Genomic DNA, 17,241 nt, shown 5'->3' on the forward strand with positions numbered 1-17,241 from the left:
GAATGTGCATTTTTCACACCGACCATAAAGTGACTTAAAAGTTTTGATCAGCTATGCAACACAACCCCAAGGTCTTTTTCCTGCTCAGTCTCCATCAGCTCAGACCCCATAAGCATACATGTGACTTTTTGCCCCATTGTGTCATTTTACACTTACACTGAGCTTCACTTGGCATTTTATTGCTCATTCACTCAGTTTGGAGTTACCCTTTTGGAGCTCTTTACAGTCCCCATTTTTACAGTGCTGAGTAAAGCAAACTTGGTTCCCACACCACTTCCCTTGATCCCATATCATTTATGAACAAGTGAAGAAGCATCAGTTCCAATACAGGTCTAGGTGGATATTACTTCTTATGTCCTTCTGTTGGGGGAATAGTCCATTTATTGCTTCTCTCTGTACATTATACAGTACAAACACAAATCGAACACACTGCTTCCACCGCAAACAGCAGCGCTACTATGTCCTCAAGGAACTATTTCTAAATATGAATAAACATTGACACACCCAAATGGTGATTATTAAAATTCATCATTCGTTATAGGTGTGCTACACCATTTATGACACAATGGCCAGTTTGCTAGGCTGTAGTACTAGGCCAAATAAATGTCAAGGAAGTTTGTTGGGCAGAACTGCCCTTTATTCCTACCTGATTTTCTTACTGGCTGCCTAGAAACCTCCCTAGATATCATCGTCATTTGCATGCTGCCTTTCCATAGTTAAAAACCATGCTCGAGGCGGCTTACGACATGGCAATATTTACATAATTACCCAAATGCACTCATAAGAAACCGTATCAAAGCGCCCACAACGAAATTTAGCAATCCCCACACAAGTTATAACGAGAGTAGTTTAATATCACGAACAGCAAGATGGACATAAACAAAATAAAATCTTGACTCCAACAACCCCACCCGGCCTAAATCTCCCGCGCGCACCGATGCCCACGCAGGCATTTCCAGCAGCTCTTCCTCCTCCGCCTCTTTTTGCGTTGCCGGCAAAGAAGGAACTAGGAAGAAAAGGCGCAGCGGCGAAGAAGCGCAGCTGCCCGAGGACTACATTTCCCAGAATGCCGCGGCCGCCCAGCCGAGATGCGCCCTGATTAGACGGCGTTGCTAAGCTGCTCGGCGCCGGGGCTGAGCGTTCGGCAGAGGCGCGCACCATAAGACGGGCGTCGCGCGCGGAGCCTGCTCGGGTCGCCGAATGCTGCGGGCGGACATGGCGAGCTGGGCGGGACTCGGGCGCGCGCTGGGCGCCTGCTGCCTCCTGGGCCTCTTCTGCGGCGCCGCGCTGCCCTTCTCGCTGCAGGGCGCGAACGAGAAAGCCACCATCAACGAGAGACCCATCATCGGTGAGTCGCCGCGCTCTGCGCTTGTAAGGGGGGATCCCCGGGATTTTCCAAAGAGCCAGAGAAAGAGTCCTGTTGCCAGGGAACGTGGACGAGGGCAAGAGGAGAGAGAGGGGGGGGGGGAATAAAAGAAATGCAAAAAGTCTCCCCTCCCTCCTTTAGCTCGGTGGGTCGGGCACCTTTAAATCATAGAATTGTAGAGTTGGAAGGGACCAACTAAAGCATGAATGACAGATGAGCATCCAACTTCTGCTTTTAAAAAATAATGTTATGCTTGCACTGGGATCACCCGAGGGGATTATTTTTGAGACCAGGCGGACCTTTCGCATTTGATTCTTATCACCCCAGTTGTTTCGGATGAAGTCTTCCACGAATCCCGGCTCTTAAATGCAGTGCTACTTTCCAAGCAAATGACCTAGGTTTGAGTAGGAAGATCCGCAAGGTGCCGCCTTGTCACAGTTGGTTCGAGATCAATCAGTATTCGCCTGTCACTGGCGAGACGGTGCTGCTGGTAGATTAAAACAAGCAAGCAAACATGGCATCTTTCAGGTGTCTGGGGCAACTGTAGCTTCTAGAATACTTTTTTGATTTTTCCTGCCATTTCCAGCGTCTTCATTTCAGGGGGTACAAGAATTCATGTGTACCCGTGGTTGACAGCCTGTTCCTATAGGTATGTTTACTTGGAAGTAAGCCACCCCAGTGAATTCATTAGCAGCAGCTCTTAGAGAAATTGCACAGGGTTATGGTCCTAGTCTTCAAAATATTTCGATTGATGTAATAATGATTTTAGCCTATCTGTGCAAGTAGCGAAAGACAACACATTCACCCAGACATCACCTGTTACTGGGGGAAATGTACCTCTGTAGAAATCTTGAAACAACACTAAGAATGCCATTTATGAAAGAGGCTCACTATCTTTAATGAGGCCTTTATCAATTGGCTGTCCTCCATATGTTTTGGACTAAGCAAAGTCTGTGTGTTGAAAATCCACCTTTTAGCGACTTTTATTTATTTTGATTTGTGATGGATTGTTGGCAGAGGGTATGTAGCAGATATCCAGAAGATTTGCAGTAAGTAGATTGGTAAGGATTCTGACTCCTCAGTTGTTTTACAAGAGCAACAGATTGACTTTTGCTGAAAAGTAGGAAGCTAATCGGGTGGAAAAGGACTGCGCAAAAGGACTGTGAACTCAGTTCAGTTCTGGTACTTAGAACAAATTCCTGGGCTTAAAATGTTACTGGAGGCACCCTGAACACTCATTCAGAGTCTTCTGTGCCTGACAGATCTGCTCTGTGGTATATATAGGGATTCTAGCAAAAAGCAAAGTAGATCTAACAAACTTAAAGTCTGCCCATCCCTCTTCTATACTCCCTGGTGGAAACTATGTTAGTAACAGTGATTTTTGGAGAGAGTGTGACTACCCATAAATTTATAAAGTTCCTCGTTCTAAGGTTTCTGTTAAACACACACACACCACCACCACCACCTCCTCCTCCTCCTCCTCCTCCTCATTTTGTTGTTCGATTCCAGAAGGAAGAAGTGCTTGTTCAACACCAAGTTGATGAGCTGGCAACCTGGAATGCCTCAACCTCCCCCCCCCTCCCAATTGTGGTGCAATGGATCTTGTTGACAGCATTGCATAACTTACTGGTATCATGTTCTGCTGTGCCTGGGTTGTGAACTTTTGGAAAGCTGGTTCTAAATTCCTTTTAAAAAAAACATATTTCTGATATAGAGAGTGTGATAGGGTGCTTGCTGGAACTAGTCTGTTGTCTGGATCTAAGCATTCAGCTGCGTGCGTCAAATTGTGAAGCACTCAAGGGGTCAAAAGTTTATTGTATTTCAACAAGTCAGTTTAAAAAGGATAATGCAGGTACTTTAAAATATGGTGTGAACAATTTGCTTTCATGATAATATAGCAGACCTTTGACTTACAGGCTATTCCATATTTCATATAGAAAGTATTTAAGTGTAGCATGAAATCCATTTGTAGACAGTCATGTCTGATTATCACAGATTTTCAGGGTGTACTTCCTCAAACACGTAGTGAGACATACATGCATTTTTCATGTATGTAATTTATTTATATCATATCATTTCTATACTGTTTGCTTGTAAAAAACAAAAACAACCCCCCCAAAGGAGTTTACAAAAGGAATCTATTCCTGCTTTCACTTTGCTTTCACATAAATGCTTTCTGAGTATAAAATGAGTAACATGCAAACCAATCTTAAATATAGTTGTGTTTAACACCATCTGAACAAGTGATTGCCCCGCTGCTGCTGCTGGATTGTCATTGTGATGTAATATTGGACACCATGTTCTTTCTTGCATTCAAATATAAATAATATTAAATTAATCATCATACCCCACCTACTGCTAGTTTATCAGTGGCATCTCAGTTTTTCCTGTGACCTCGCTGATGCCTAACTTTTTTCCTCTGGATCTTTCTAGGAATATTAGCACAGGAAACTGACTTTAAAAGCTTCCAAAAATATGGAAGTTCTTACATTGGGGCTTCATATGTGAAGTTTATTGAATCTGCTGGAGCCCGGGTAGTGCCAATCAGGTAAGCTTGTGTGAATAATGTGCTCACATGCTGCAGTGCAAAGTAGAAATTTTCTCAGGACAATATTTGCCAGTCTTTAGGGTAGAAGCAGATTAGCACTCTTCAGTATGGGTGTATTTGTGAAGCAATTGCATTGTAGCGGTTCAAGAGTTAGACTAGGACTGGAAAGATCCAGGTTCAAAATTCTACTTAGCCATGACGTTCACCTGGTGACCAGTCACAACCTGTCACCTTAACCTACTTTGCAAAGTTGTTGTGAAGATTAGGGAAAATGTGTAAGCTGTCTTGAGGTGCTTAGAGGACATAGATGTGACTCATTAATGACACTTTCCAGGAAGTCTGCACTAGGGACTGACTTAACATGAATTTAAATTGTAGTACAGGAAATTGGCGTTAACCTTTTAGTTACTGTACTAAAAACTATTCTAAACTGATGCAGGGAAGCTATACATTTCTAATACAACTTTTCATTTCCTTTTAATTCCTCCAGACTGAATCGTTCAGATGAAGAATATGATAAGATTTTCAATTCTATCAATGGGTAAGCGTCCTAATGAACATCTGTTTTGTTGCTACTGGTAGTAAAAGTGAAGAGCAGCGAAGTGGAAGGAAGGCAACTGAGACAACATCAGAGACTCAGGTTCCAATTTCTATCAGGCCTTGAATCTCATTGGGTGTCTGTTGCTCAGCAGTTTACCTTGAAAGGCTGTTGGGAAGATGATAAGCTTTGTAAAGTACATTGCCATATGCAAAGTGTTACAGAAGTTAATAGATAATGAAAAAGATGTCACACTAATAGTGTACAGATAATAGTGTCTGTAATGGCGGCTTTTTTGTGCTCTGCTTGGTGATAATTCTGTGTATTCTATAACCTGAGTATGCAGTTCCTAGCATTTCCTAGCAGAAATGTGGGACTGTCAGTACCAGAATAAGAGACCAGCTGAAATGAAAACAAACAGAACAAATCTTTATTGTGGCAGGCATAGCATATACATTTAACATTGGTTTCTTGTCAAAAGGCGTATTAAACAGAATCCTGGGTGATATTTCCTGTAATGAAAAGTGCATATTTGCCTACATATTCCACACAAATTCATTTGAGCTGATTTGGCATTCACAGCTGCTAGCCACTTGATTTTTATTTTTTATTTACACAATTTCCAACCCACCTTTCATCATCGGTGATCTCATGACAGGTAACAACCATCTGAAAAACAAATGTGGTTATGGAAAAATGCTCATGCAATAATGGAGTTCGCATCACTGTGATGTAAACCACTGAGCCTAGGGCTTGCCGGTCAGAAGGTTGGCGGTTCAAATCCCCACAGTGGGGTGAGCTCCCCTTGCTCAGTCCCAGCTCCTGCCAACCTAGCAGTTCGAAAGCACATCAAAGTGCAAGTAGATAAATAGGTACTGCTCTGGCAGAAAGGTAAACGGTGTTTCCGTGTGCTGCTCTGGTTTCACCAGAAGCAGCTTAGTCATGCTGGCCACTTGGCCAGGAAAAACTGTCTGTGGACAAACGTTGACTCCCTCTGCCAGTAAAGCAAGATGAGCGCCGCAACCCCAGAGTCGTTCGCGACTGGACTTAACTGTCAGGGGTCCTTTACCTTTACCACTTGGAAACTGAGGTTTTTATTTCTAACTACTATCTTCCTGCTCCTCCCACCGTGTTCCATGATGACTATCTGAACAACCCTTCCTTATAGTACTTGAGTATGTCACTTTTTCTTTAAAGATTGTATTGCAGATCCTTCCGTGATTACAATCAGGTTTATCCATGTTACCTTTGTGTGACCAATTGGCAGTTCATTGCTGCTGACGAATGTGTTGTCATTTTGTTTGCTTAGGATTCTCTATCCTGGAGGTGGTGTTAGCCTTGAGACTTCTGAATTTGCCAGAGTTGCAAAGATATTCTACAATAAAGCACTAGAGGTAAATATTGGAGAATGCCAGTGTTTCTGCATTGGGGCGTTGGCAATGTTGAGGAATGACAGTTGTTGGTGCCTCTTATTTTCTCACCTTTCTAGCTGGCATGTGGGCAGTCATACAACTCTGCCTTATCTTTATGTGCATGATTTTGGGACTAGGCTGTAAGATGTAAATAGACTCATCTAGGGTCATCTAGTCCAACCCCCTGCAATGCAGGAATATTTTGCCCAACGTGGGCTTGAACCCACAATCTTGAGATTAAGAGCCTCATGCTCTACCAACTGAGCTGCCCCAGTTTCTTTCCTGGTGATGTATGGGGAGTCCCCAACCTCTTTGAGACCTGGGGGCACATTAGGAAATCTAAGGAACTATCCTGCTATCTTCCTAGGTAGTTAAATAATGAGGAATATAAATGTCTAGGATCTGTAGCTATTGATTTCTCCCCCTTATTGTTGTTTCCAGGCTAATGATAGAGGGGACTATTTTCCTGTATGGGGGACATGCCTGGGACACCAGCTGCTTAGTGTCCTCACTTGCGGGGAAGACCTGCTCACCTGGACTAATACGGATGGCTTTGCATTGCCGCTGAACTTTACTCCAGGTAAAAACTCAAGAGTTTCAGATCACAGAAGACTTATGACGGAGGGGGGGGCTGGGCGGTGATAATAAATTCTGCGAGTCAAAGTGAAATAATGACTTTGAGAATGCATTGAGCTCTGAGGTCCTGGAGATGTTTAGTCTTCTATCTCATAAGTTTGAGAGGCCTGATACTGTGCTGCGCTGGAGATCAATAGTAGAATACAGGGTCTGGTGAAAGAGTCCCTTCTTTGGTATTGTAGTCTGGCTCCATGAACTCTGCTGGAACAGACTGTTGCTGTTGGTTCAGCTGTACTGTATAATGAGTTTTAGGGGACTGTAAGAAAAGGATAGGAAAAGGGTCGAGAACTTGTGGCCTTCTGGATGCTGCTGAACTGCAGCTCCCATAATATGTGGCTCTTAGACATGCTGTCTGGGGCTGATGGGAGTTTGACAACACTTGAAAGGCCACAAGTTCTGCACTGCTGGGATGGAGCCACTGATGGCCCCAACGCCAGAGTAATGGCTCTGTCTCCTTAGAGCTAATGATGATGCTTGCTAGCTGTTTAGAGCAGCACTGGAAATTAAGAGCTTCATAATGCTGTTACTTCTTGAGCCTCTGTTTGAAAATTACAGTGAACTGGGAGGGGAGGACTCTTTATCTGGAATGCTACAGATCAGACCTGTATCTGGTTATAAGCAAAATGTCCAAATATTTAATTTTCACATGGCAGCACCACTTTTGTTAGCACTGACCTATGATGTTACATAGCGGGCGGATCGTCTTCCTTCAAACCAGGAAGTCAGCAATCATTGTGCAAAGCAGGAAATCAGCAGTCAGTGAGGGTTTTTCCAGAACAATTTTGGTATGGTTAAGCCTATGGTTCCTACATGTTGACCACAAAAGGAATGCCCTTAAGCTCTTGCATTTTAAGGAAGGAATATTGCTTTTTTCTAACCTTCACATTGCAATCCACCCCCCACCCCCGCTGAAAAGTGGTGCTTCTATTACAGTTCTGAGCATTGCAAAGTGCAAGGGGAACATGAGGGTGCAAGTGTTGTGGACAGTGCCTGTAATGCTGTCAGTGATTAGAGGAATGATTATGAATTTCTGAAAAGCCTTACTGTTTTTAATTGCCTTAAACAACTACCGTATTTTTCGCCCCATAGGGCGCACCGGCCCATAGGGCGCACCTAGTTTTATTGGGGGGAAATAAAGGGGAAAAAATTATTTCACCCCCCAGGCACGGGGCTGGGGTGGGGGAAGCCCGAGCAGAACAGACTGCTATCCGCAAGCCTAGGGTGCCCGGCGGGAAGTCGTGCCGGTCTCCCCAGGCTTGCGGATATCTGCCCGAAGTCGTGCAGCTCTCCCACGGCTTGCCAAGAGCTGCGCGAAGCTCGAAGCCTGGGGCGCGCTGAGCTCAGCGCACCCCAGGCTTCAGGATGCAGGCAGCTCTCCGCAAGCCTTGGGAGAGCTGCGCGACTTCGTGCCGGGCTCCCACGGCTTGCGGAGAGCTTCCTGAAGCCTGGAGAGCGAGAGGGGTCGGTGCGCACCGACACCTCTCGCTCTCCAGGCTTCAGCGAAAGCCTGCATTCGCCCCATAGGACGCACACACATTTCCCCTTCATTTTTGGAGGGGAAAAAGTGCGTCCTATAGGGTGAAAAATACAGTACATTTAGATGCTGAACATTCCCCACCATTTTTCAGCCTGTGTTTATTTGAAGCCTGAGTGGTGGTTCTCCTCTGTCCTGGAGCCAAGTAGGATACCCCTTCCTGCCCCTGCTACTAAAATAAACACAGCTCTTTCCTTGCAGCACTGCACCATGGTTAACTCATCTCCATTAATTGCAAATGGGATACAGTGTGGCTGATGCTGGATTGCACTAATGTGTTAATAAGGAAATGGCTACTGGCCCTGATGACTATATGCTGTGCCACCTCCAGGTTTGGAGGTAGCGTGCCTCTGAATTCCTGTTCCTGGGGAACAATAGCGGGAGAGCTGTTGCCCTCAATGCCCTGCTTGTGGGATTCCCAGAGGCATCTGATTGGCCAATGCAGGAAAACAAGCTGGGCTGATGTTCTTAGATAAGAGTCTGTGTCATTGAAAGGTCCTAAGCCAAATACTGGTGTGGCTCTTCTTCCAGCAATTAATAGGTGGCTTGTCATCTTGTTGAGTTAATCCTGAATCTATGCGTCATAATACATTCCACTAAAGTGAATATGACCCAGAATATGACTCTGAATACAGTATTTAGCAGATTGGGTAGCATTTGCTTTGTATTAAACAAACAACGAGGGATGCTTGCCCTGAACCACTGGCACAAAGGAGGGCTCATGGGAGTGGTTGGGTGCAGGTGTACCAAAGGACGATGCCAAAAATGCTGGAGTGATCAGTTCTAGTTCTTTATTAAAGAAGGTGTAGACTTACAGCAAATCAGCCTGCCAGTTCTCCTAACCTTTGCAGATGCAGGACGGACTCTGCAGCAAGGAGATGACTTGTCCGTGCCGAAGCAAACATTCATAATTTATAAACAAAGCAGCATACGTCCCTTTTCCTATGACTTCCACTGCTTCACCTGCCCAGATGAGGGCAAAGGTGGCAAATGCCCAAACCTTACAGACAGCTCCCTTTCTGTGCTCAGAGCCCAGCAACCCAGGCCTACAGATGAGGATAACATCTAGCTTATATCAAAGCGAATGAATATAAACATATACAGTCAAACCTCCATTGTCGAACGTAATCCGTTCCGTAAGAACATTCGGCTTCCAAAATGTTTGACAACCGAGGTGCGGCGTCCGTTTGGTTGCAGGAGCTTCCTGAACTCAAGCTGCATCAGATGTTCGGCTTCCGAAATTGTTCGAAAACTGGAGCATTTACTTCTGGGTTTTCGGCATTCGGGAGCTGTAACATTCCAAAACAGAGGTGTTGGGGATCCGAGGTTTGACTGTATGAACTTGTTGCTGCAACAACAGCCAATTAATTGTGGTGTTATCTTGACTACCAAGATGGAGTTAGCAAAGTTTCTGGAACAATTCACCTTTGGTTCAACACAATGCTTACAGAGTTTTTTTCATGAAGTTTGTTTTATGATTTACACTTTGATAAAGGCTTCTATGTAGTGGGGAGGGAGAGTTGAAAATAATGTCAAAATATTTCACATCTGGCAACCAATGTACCACTTTGGTTCCAGACAGTAGATGGGTAGACAAGTATAAAAAGTCCAGGACACAAATTTTCATCGCCCTCTAGCTAGCGGCTATGGTGGCTCATTTAACAAAAGCAATGTAATTTTGCATTAACTCTGCACGTTTACTTGATACTGACCAAACTAAGCCTCCAATGTCGTGGAAATTTTTCTCATTATTGATCCAGAGTAGATTCCAATTTATAGACCAGAGGCAATTAATATTTCATCCAGCAGAGCTTTACTGCTACTGAAGGCAAATGAGCATAATGGTCACAAATCCAATACATTCAGGATTGGCACTGTCCATAAGAAATCCAGTTGCAGCAGACTTACCATATTTTTCGCCCTATAGGACGCACCTAGTTTTTTTTGGGGGGGGGGAATAAAGAAAAAAAATTATTCCCCCCCCCCCAGCTGCGGCTTCAGCGCGCCCCGCGCTCTGGGCAGCAGGCTGCTATCTCCCGCAGGGCTCCCTAGGCTGCGGATGTCTGCCCGAAGCGCAGAACCATTTTAAGCCAGCTGTACTCAGCGTCTCTGAAGGAACATCATGAACCTTCTGCTTGTTTCTTTCACACAGAAGCTTCCAGGACCCTCTTGAATTAAGAAAATAGGAAAGATCTCTACAAATCACATCAATACTTTCTGCACTAAGAAATGCAGACTGACAAAATAAACACCAGTATCATAGAACCATAGAATTGTAGAGTTGGAAGGTACCCCCAAAGGATACCAATGTGGTACCTGCTGTTGACTGTTGTGTGTATCTGTGTGTGTGTCATTTGACATCAGTTCAGTTTTTCTAAGCGCTACCTGAGCTCTTGCAGATCAGGCATGCTTTAAACAAGTGGGCACACTGCAGGTAGTAATATTAACTCTTCTTGCCTTTTTTTTTTTTTTGATATAAGATGCCAAAAACAGCGGAATATTCCAGGATTTTCCTGCTGATTTGTTGCAAGTGATGGCTTCTGAACCCTTGACATCAAACTTCCACTTCTGGAGCCTTTCTGTGCAGGTACTTTTAAAGTTTGCATGTAAAACATTAATTTAAAATATACCAAACTGCCTTCTACAGCTATGACCTCACAAAGCAACATGCTAAGGTGTGAGAGATAAGGTGTAAATAGTAACAGCAGGACAGATGCACATGTTAATAGGAGAGGGATTAGTAGAAGGATAAAAGTGCCCCATCTAAAAGAATATTTTGTAATATAAATAAAAAACCTTTCTCTTACAGAATTTTACAAATAATGAGAAGTTGCGCAACTTCTATAAGATCTTAACAACGAATGTTCATAACAACGTGGACTTCATATCTACCATGGAAGGTAATGTAAATCAGAAGTGCAGAAGCCTTTTCTGCTGAGGGCAGCATTCCTGGGGGCGGGGGGCTGCATGATGGTGGGCAGGGCCGGTGCTGGTAGTGAGTGGGGCTACGCCTCTCCTCCCTCTTAGCCCAGTGGGTTGCTGGGGTGTGTCTATGTGTGTGACACGTTACTCTTGCCAGAGATCTGAACTGGCGGCTTACAGAGGACTTTCCTCCTACTCCTCCTTTCATTGCTCCATCAGTTCTACCCTTCCACCCCTCTTCTCTCCCTCTGGGCCTGAATATTGCCTCTGCCACACCAAACTCACTGAGTGGCTGGCCATTCTGTCTCAGTGCCCCCACCTGCAAAATGGAGGTAATAGCCCTGACCTACCTTGGAGTTTGTAAGGTTGTTGGTCGGCATCCATCTGTCTTGGGAAGCATGTAAGTATAATGTCCATGAAGTGTTTTGGACGCAACCCAAGCTCTATTTAAATGCTTGTTGTTAATGGTAATATTTTGTGTGAAATTCCTTTATAATCTTGGTTAGAACTATAAATCCTGCATTCAAACTTTTAAGAGAAACTTCTTGTCTTATGTGCATGAGTTGATGGAAACCAATTGGTTATTTTCTAGCTCACAGATACCCTGTGTATGGCGTCCAGTGGCATCCAGAAAAAAACCCATATGAATGGAAGAACTCAACAGGCATTCCACATTCCCAGGCAGCTGTAAAAGTCACATACTACATTGCTGACTTCTTAGTCAGTGAAGGTATTAAAAGTTTGTAGATGGCAGTTGTGAAATTTCACCTGAAAGGAGAAACGCTTGTATGTTGAGAGGCAGCTTTTTCTTACAGCTAAACTGTGAAAATATAAATTGGAATAGTTAGTGGCAGTGCAACCACATATTCTGATTAAAGAAAAATTAGACGAAAGTACCAGCTTTTAGCCACGCAATGCGGAGGACAATATTAGAGTCGTATCCCATGAAGTCCTGTTCTCCACTTGCTTGCTGGACTTTCTCCTCCCTCTACCTGGTCGGGGGAACCCCAGATCAGCTTAGGCAGAGTGGGGAGGGTTGAGAGAGTGAGCAGGTAAGTTCTGTTGCACAGATGGGTGTCCTTGCACCAACAGAACTTCACTGAATGCAGTCCTTAATGTTTTGATCTTAACCATTGAGCAGAGAGACCTAGTCAAAGGAACTGTAGAATTTTTGAGATTAGTAGTAAAGTAAGGCAGGCATCTTCTAGGGTTGTCTTGTTCTTGACATGCTGGTTTTGCAACATCCCCAGTCAAGCTTGCTTGGTGCCATCCTTACCATCTCTTTCTTTTAATTACCCAGGCCTTTTTATACAACACGAGTGTTTACAGTGCCTCTTAATATTTACGATTTGTGTTTTACTATATATAGGCCAGAAAAAGAACAAAAAATTAATGCCGCTTTCATTGTTTTGAATTATGTTTTACTTTTCCAACTTTTGAGAGCTACCCACAGAACATAAGTTATAGGGTGACCGTTCAAGTTAATAAATACCAAAAAATTGGTCTGGATGGCTGGTTATTGGAAGCTGCAGTACTCAGACTGCTTGTTCCATCCCAATATCATTGGTGTCAAGAGGACTACACTAGCATAGGGTTGCCATAGATCCAGGATTTCCAGACATATCCGAGATTCGTCCTTTGAAAAGAGCGTCAGGGCGGAATTTCTGAAAATTGGTAAAAATGTCTGGGAAAACCTGGACATATGGCAGTAGTATGTCCTCTTGACACAAATGATATTGGGATTTATTTATTTTTTGCAAAATTCAACTATTGTCTTGTGGCTTCCTAACATCTTGCTCTAGACTAATTTTTTAAGGTTGATTTCAGCAGAACATACATCCTATGTGCATTTGTGTAGCAGAATGTTCTTAAAAAAAAAAAAAAAGTATTAGTGCCTAAAAGTGGGAGGGGGGATTTTTTGTTGTCTTCTAATAGAGAGGGAGCCCTGTGTGTGGCTGGCACTTCCCGCAAGTGCCTCTGAGGAGACCATTAATTCCCTGTGTGACCCAAGTCTTACATTTAGTCTAGGATTGCTAAAGTGCATTTTACAAAATTTGTTCTTTCACAATTGATAACATAGATGTAATCCATATTTCTCCAATGTTTCGCAGCCCGGAAGAGCAACCACCGTTTTGCCAACAAAAGTGAGGAGACCAACGCACTGATCTATAATTTTAAACCCGTTTTCACAGGGCCATTTTCCTCCTTTGATCAAGCTTATTTCTTTGATTAAATTTCCAGCCAGAAATAGGGGAGAGGCGGTCTTAGAAATGATGTAGCTGTGGCATCTTTCGGGATTAAACACACACAGTGAATTACGAAGAGCCAAGATGACAAGACTGCTTACAAGCTCCTTCTGAATTAATTTTTCCAGTCCTCTCTGTTGAGTTGCACTTTTTTTTTGTTCTGCTGTGGCACAATCAGCCAACAAGAACCCCTTTGAAAACCCCATTGAAGTCCATGTGTCTCAAATTAGTAATTCAGTGTGAGGACAACAGTTGCAACCCTTACACAAGTTTTGTGAAACTTATTAGGACTCTATCCCACCTTTCAGACACCATGAAACTCAAGACGCTTTTCGTCACCTTATGTACGGCATTGCTGCGTGGTAAATGCTCTAAGCTTGTTTGCAGACAGGTCTTGTAATTGTAACTGCTAGCACTTTTTAATCCACATGACAGAGAAATGTTAAGTCCTCTTTTTGTGCACCAGTGTGAATTTTAAAACATTATTTATTTGAAAATATTGAAGAAGCCAGTCTTCATGTGGCTTGAAGCAAATGAATGTTCATCTATGATCAGAGAATCTATTTCTGTTCATATTAAACTGTATTATTACTGGTTTGATATAAACATGTGCAGGTAATCAACCTTTTGATAAAGAACAGGATTCCCCTTGAAAGTACATAAAGGATTCCTGTTTGTCTTTCCTTTTCCCCCGGCTCCCCAAATTCAGCATAGACTAATCTCCTGCGGTTTCTTCCTTTACTTTCTCTTTGTGCTTTAAATCATGCTGCTTTTCCAGGTCTGGATCAGACACACTCACCCACGCCACTGATCAAGATACCTCCTACTCTCCTGTTTCCCTTCTTAAGGTCTACTTGAGGAAACAATGTGAATGTTCCCTGAAAAAAACGTTATCTTTTAAAAAAACCACATGTTTTATTTCTTGCTCTTCCTTCAGAGAACTTGAGCCTTGGGGTTCCCACTGAACAGGTCCCTGCCACATTCATTTAAAGGATTTTTATACAGCCTTTGATGTAGCATTCCAAGCCAGTGTATGACAGAAAAGTAACAACAACTTAATATATTAAAACAGCAATAAAAAAAACTACAGGACAATAAAAATACAGCAGCAATTCAGAGCAAATTGAAACCAGAACCCCATCCTCTGGGATTAAAGGTAAAGGTAAAGGTACCCCTGCCCGTACGGGCCAGTCTTGACAGACTCTAGGGTTGTGCGCTCATCTCACTCTATAGGCCGGGAGCCAGCGCTGTCCGCAGACACTTCCGGGTCATGTGGCCAGCGTGACAAGCTGCATCTGGCGAGCCAGCGCAGCACACGGAACGCCGTTTACCTTCCCGCTAGTAAGCGGTCCCTATTTATCTACTTGCACCCGGGGGTGCTTTCGAACTGCTAGGTTGGCAGGCGCTGGGACCGAACGACGGGAGCGCACCCCGCTGTGGGGATTCGAACCGCCGACCATGCGATCAGCAAGTCCTAGGCGCTGAGGTTTTACCCACAGCGTCACCCGCGTCCCTTCCTCTGGGATTAAACAGCAGTAAAAGTTTAAATTTAAAATACCTCACAATTTCTCTGCACACTGGGACATAGCTTCACCATTGCTGTAGAGGCCCTTTACGCCAGGCCTTGTTGGTATTATTGTGCCTGCCCTTCTGTGCGCCACTTCTACCCAACTGCTTCCTTACAAATTGGGTCCTGTGCTGCCTCTCCAACCTGAATGTGATGGGATCTATGTCACTTCTGCATAGTCTAGGCACTGGTGCTAAGTAAAATTGCCTAAATTGATGTAATCCTGCATATGTCTACTGAGGCTTACTTTCAGCTAACTGAGAACAGCTTTTAATACAATGGGATTAGTTATATTAATACTTGATGGGATAAAAGGTAGCACCTGCCCTATAAGATTTACAAACATTGTTTTTGTTGCAAAACCTGCAGTTTTGAAGTCACACACGGAATACCTCATCTAAGATGGTGATGTGTCACATTGAGACCTAAGAGTTTGTTCACATAGAATGCATGCAGATTTTACTGAATGACAGGTGTCTCTTGCTTGGATGGCAGCTTAGGTGCTATTAGCTGTAATTTGCACATTTCAATTGACTGTATGTGTATATTAAGCATTGTGATTAAACATTCCAAGATGAAGTTTTTTGAACAGTAATATCAGAGATAGGATTTTCATATACCAGAAGCAATTTGCCAGTTTGGAAGCCTGGATTCTTGCCTGAAATGCGCATGGACTTTCTGCTCCCTGCATCGTCTTGAGCCCCATTTTGTGGAAAAGTCTGATGCAAGCCATTTTGTTCTTGGAGATCATTGGACCTCTGCACTAGATCCAAATGGCCACATGAGCATGTGTTTCCCATCATAGCCTGTGTGAAGGGAAAGCTCTGGGCTTTAATGAGGCACATTTTTTAGCTTTCTCCATAACTGAATGTGGCAGACATATGCACATCCTTTGGGCTTTGGGATGTTCAACCAGAAGTGAATTTCAGATGAGACTTTACCAGTCATAGGACTATTTATTTCTCTCTTTGATTATGCTTTATCATGCTTTTCCTATACATGTTTGCCTTTTGAATGTTTAAATAATATACACATAGGCTGGGCTCAAAATTGGACCTAATGTAAAATAATAAAAAATGAATGTGGATATATTTGTCTTTTTTTAAAAACCCTGTTAAATACAGTGGTACCTTGGGTTAAGTACTTAATTCGTTTCGGAGGTCCGTTCTTAACCTGAAACTGTTCTTAGCCTGAAGCACCACTTTAGCTAATGGGGCCTCCTGCTGCTGCCGTGCTGCCGGAGCACAATTTCTGTTCTCATCCTAAAGCAAAGTTCTTAACCCGAGGTACTATTTCTGGGTTAGCGGAGTCTGTAACCTGAAGTGTATGTAACCCGAGGTACCACTGTAGTGAGATTAAACTATCCACTTGAATCCAAGCAGGTGCCCTTCTTACTTGCTTTTCAAGCCCTTCCTGCTGTTGAATAAAGGAAAATACCACAGACTCAATAGTGCTTGCTGGTAGTAATTCATGTCAAGCATCTTTGCCATATGGACGATTTTCACTATGAAAGGGTTGGAAGATGGGGAGGGCAGGGGTTGCCAGCTTCCTCTCAAACCTTCAAGAATGGCATTTATCACTTCGCTGAGAGCTACTTATCTTTAAAAATATATATTAGAGTATCTTTCTTTGGGTAGCAACAGCTCCTCTAACTAGGTCTATATTAGTGGGGAGCTACACTGCTCCCAGAGCTATAACATGGGTGAGTGGAGTAGAGGCTGGTTATGACTCTGACTGTTTCAGACAGGAAGGTGCTTCATGCGAGTGCCCGTTAGTCAAGGACCACTTTGACTTAAGACAGAGGCAGAGTCTCACTTTAGCTTTCTTTCCCCATGAATGTCAATGGAGACAGCACTGCCTCCATCAAGTTCCTTGGGGCAGAATATAGAAGGTATCCCTGAAAACGGTGGGGAGAAGCAGCTTCTCCATTGAGAAGTATTGGGGAAAACACACTCCTTGGCAAGGGGTGAACTTATCCAGCAGGCATTTTTGGAGGGGCAGATTCCCACCCCCCCCTCCATGGAAGTCAGAGGAGACAGCACTTTGACATCAGCAGACTTCTATAGAGACAAAGGCTTTGAAGAGTTGTGTGTGTATCTGCTCTAGGCTCTTTTGGGAAATGTGTGCTTTTCCTTGGACTGAGGACTGACTACCTCCAATAAAGCGACCCTACCCTTTGGTTCCATATTCATCCAAAGCTGATGCACACACCTCCTCACAACCCAGGATTTTTTTGCGGGCGTGTGTGTGTGGATTTCTAATGGGGAGGAGGAAGATGAAGAAGGGAGACAGAAACTAGCCTCTTGCTTTATTTTAAGAACAAGCAAAACACATCTTGCCTACGTGCGTGTATGCCAATATTGCATTTCCTTCCTTAATTGTGCAACTTTCCTATCAAAGATTTGGAACTTGAAATGCTATGCATTTCTTCAGGCCAGAGATAAAGCATGACTTCAGTTCACATGCATAACA

General features: G+C 43.6%; 1 protein-coding gene across 1 annotated transcript; it reads left to right on the forward strand.

Moving 5' to 3' along the window:
• Nucleotides 1-1,156: 1,156 nt before the first annotated feature.
• Nucleotides 1,157-16,217, forward strand: GGH (gamma-glutamyl hydrolase). The gene is made up of 9 exons (XM_081873591.1): nt 1,157-1,348; nt 3,800-3,914; nt 4,405-4,455; nt 5,762-5,846; nt 6,306-6,444; nt 10,515-10,621; nt 10,844-10,934; nt 11,549-11,686; nt 13,068-16,217. The coding sequence occupies exons 1-9, from the start codon at nt 1,201-1,203 to the stop codon at nt 13,187-13,189; spliced, it is 996 nt and encodes a 331-aa protein (XP_081729717.1). The 5' UTR covers nt 1,157-1,200; the 3' UTR covers nt 13,190-16,217.
• Nucleotides 16,218-17,241: the final 1,024 nt, after the last annotated feature.

This window comes from Podarcis erhardii, assembly GCF_964252035.2.
Source record: "Podarcis erhardii genome assembly, chromosome: 8".
In the NCBI taxonomy this organism is placed as follows: Eukaryota; Metazoa; Chordata; class Lepidosauria; order Squamata; family Lacertidae; genus Podarcis; species Podarcis erhardii.

What these genes read in the sequence shown, in the direction of transcription:
- GGH (XM_081873591.1), top strand. Translation starts at nt 1,201, where the DNA reads ATGCTGCGGGCGGACATGGCGAGCTGGGCGGGACTCGGGCGCGCGCTG. An exon ending in ATTTTCAATTCTATCAATGG is followed by an intron (nt 4,456 to 5,761) that starts GTAAGCGTCCTA and finishes TTGTTTGCTTAG; the next exon opens with GATTCTCTATCCTGGAGGTG. An exon ending in TGACTTCTTAGTCAGTGAAG is followed by an intron (nt 11,687 to 13,067) that starts GTATTAAAAGTT and finishes AATGTTTCGCAG; the next exon opens with CCCGGAAGAGCAACCACCGT.